General features: G+C 32.8%; 1 protein-coding gene across 1 annotated transcript; it reads left to right on the top strand.

The window, feature by feature from the left end:
* Positions 1-1292: 1292 nt before the first annotated feature.
* On the top strand, positions 1293-1655 carry LOC107619704 (cysteine proteinase inhibitor 1-like). Its single transcript, XM_016322000.3, has one exon. The coding sequence runs from the start codon at positions 1293-1295 to the stop codon at positions 1653-1655; it is 363 nt and encodes a 120-aa protein (XP_016177486.1).
* The last annotated feature ends 1567 nt before the right edge of the window (positions 1656-3222 follow it).

The following is a 3222-nucleotide window of genomic DNA, read 5'->3' as shown; positions in this document are numbered from 1 at the left end:
ATCAAAAACAATACAAAATTTTGTAGTTTTCAAATATAATAATTTTAAATGCGAAATAATTACTAATAAAAAATATTATTTATATACTAAATATTCTTAATACCTATATAAAAACAGCATTATTACAAATTAATTGTATATTTAAATTATTTTTAATTAATAAAATAAAAAATTGTATATAATTGTTAAAAAAAATACTCACATTAACATAGTGTTTATTATCAATAAGTTATAACTCAAATAATACAATTTTTCCATCCTCACTTAAAGATTGTGAATTTGAGTCTATTTATGTTTAGTAAAAAAAAAATGTAGTGTTTATTATAAAAAATGGACTCATAACGCATTCATTACTAACCAATCTTTCGGTCAACAAGTAATTATTATAATTAAATAAGAGGAATATTATAATAATTTATACTTATATTTGCATATATTTACATACAATAATTAATATAAATTATATTTGTTAGAATTTATACATATAAATTAATACAATTTATATTCATATTTTACAGAATTTATACAAATGATTTTGGATTAATACATGATCGTACTAATTTATACCTATATTTATAAGTATTTACACACAAAAAATATATAAATTATATTTATATTTATCAAAATTTATATACATAAATTAATACCATTCGTATTTTTTTTAATTTATACACATAAATAATAATTAATATTTATAATAACTAAATAAGAACTAAAATTATAAAAAATTTAGAAAAAGTCTATAAAACTAACAAAAAAAAATGAATAATCCCACACTATTAGATAAAATAATTAATTAAATATATTTAGTAATAATTTTAAATACAAAATAATTAATATTTATATATAAGTATTAAAAATATTTAGAATATAAATAATATTTTTAATATATTAAGAATTATTACTAAATATTCTTAATACCTATATAATTATAATTTATCAAACACAAAAATATTCTTAATATTTATATACTAAATATATTTTTTATTATTAAATATTCTTAATACCTATATAAAAATTGATACCCCTACCACTCCTCAAAAACTTAACACATCGAGTTTCTCATTAAATAATTAATTATTTATAGTGCACTACCTTACTTAAATTTGACCACCAAATCTTCCACGTGTACCGTTATGACGTAAATCTCTATAATTCTTCAGCTATAAAATGGAAGTTGATATTGCAATAGTATATACAATTAACAAGTTCACGAGTCACAGAAACCTTTTGACGAGAAAAAAAAAAAGAAAGAAAAAAGTGAACGGTTACATTATACCGATTTCAATACAATGAGACGTGAATGCTATGTTGTTTGCCTCCTCTTTGGTCTCTCCATTACCGCCACCATGGCTTCCCGTAAGGAAGCTTCAGGAGGACTAATCGCCGGTGGTTGGAACCCAATAAAAAATCTCAACCCTCACCTGGTAGATCTCGCTCAATTTGCTGTGACAGTGCATAATAAGCAATCTGATGACCCTCTCAAGTTGTTGGCGGTCAACAACGGCTTCACGCAGGTGGTGTCTGGCGGCATAAACTACAAAATCATCCTATTGGCAGTCGATGGCCTCACTAAACAATACCAGGCCATTGTGTTTGAGAATCATTCTCAGAACTCGAGGAAGCTCATTTCCTTCATCCCTTATTTTAGTTGATGCTTGATGCATGTATCTGCTACTATCTGCTATTATTATTCTATATAGTCATATCCTGGTTATGTAAAGTTTATGATTTTGTATGGGAATAAATAAATCGAAAATAGTATACTAAAATTTCATACTATAATTTTGATTATGCTTTCTTTCTGTTCGGTTTCTCGGGTCCGAAGCGAGTCTGGTGTTAAAGAGTTCAAGAATTGGTGGGTGGCTGGATACTTGGCTTCAACGGGTTTCGGAGGGCAAGAGGGCGAGACTCTTCCGAGCAGACGATGAGGGTGTTGCCATCTGCAAAGACTCCAATGCTCAAGTTAGTGTCCGTACAAGTAGCGGCAGTTTAGGATAAAGTGAGTGACGTACTTGGGGGAGGGATAGGGTCCTCTCCTTATATAGTCTGTACTTTAGTGGGTCCCGCATGCCCAGACCTTCCTTGCTTCCTGGAAGCTTCCTTTCCAGCTGTCCAAGTTCACACGGAGGGGGAGGTGACGTGCGGGTCACCTCTCGGTTCGGGTATGACAAATAATCGGATCGGCTAACCGCCCGACCGTAGACTCTTGGTTCTTTTGGGCCGGGTCGGAACAGTGCTCCCAACGCGTTAATCACGGAGGTGATTGGCGCGTTAAGGTAGCTCGCCTCTTCTCCTGTTGAGCGCCTTACAGTTCGGGAGCCCGTTGGTAAAGGACGCGACTTTACACGCGTGTTTTGCCCCCATGCGTAGCTTGACGTGTCGCTTCGACCTTTGCGCTAAACATTTAATACTCGTAATGATTGATTTGAAATCCTAGAAGAAAAGACCATTGTACCCCTGTCTTTTCGCGCTTCCTCTTTTGACGGTTACCATTCCGATTTCCTCAAAACCACCACCTTTTTCATTTGCTTCTACCTTCTCATTTGCTCTCTGTCCCGCTTTTGCTCATCGCTTCACTTTTTGGGTTACTTACAAGAGAACCTCAGTGTGTAGTTCTTGTTTATTACCTCTTTCCTGCATATTTCCATGTAAGTGCTTCATTCTCCTTTTGCTTATCCCATTGCTTTCTTATTCTATTCTGTCATCGCTGTTTTCGTAATGCACGCCATTTTCTGTTTTCATTTTGGTTCATGCTTGCTTGAATAAGTATACTCCATGTTAGATAGTTGCTAGGGAATACCATTCAGGTGTTTATAGTGAATCCAGACTTTAGGTATTGGCGTAGGTGTCATATATCAGCGATATATTTAGTCATAGATCCATTTTGTTTATTTTCCGAGCTAGCAATCTCCCGTGTTAACTTGAGTAGTGCCCCCACTGTAAGTATGGCGCGACCACCGGCTCCGAACGTTATTGACTTTTACGCCTAAGTGACCTCGGACGTGAAGGACACACTATCCCGAGTGACCAGCAAGGAATTCCAGCCTCTAGAATTAAAAATGTTAGCATTTGGGCTCATACTATAGGCCCAATAAACAAAATTTATTTTTGTTCTTTATTTTGGTCATTCATAAATTTTCTAACGTCCAAAATAAGATTTTTCTATTAATATTTATTTATTTATTTGTCGTAATTATTTTTATTTTTAAAATACTAGTA

This window comes from Arachis ipaensis, chromosome B1 (genome assembly GCF_059453495.1).
Source record: "Arachis ipaensis isolate K30076 ecotype BB chromosome B1, ASM5945349v1, whole genome shotgun sequence".
NCBI classification, from domain to species: Eukaryota; Viridiplantae; Streptophyta; class Magnoliopsida; order Fabales; family Fabaceae; genus Arachis; species Arachis ipaensis.
This window is presented reverse-complemented; position numbering and strand designations above follow the sequence as displayed.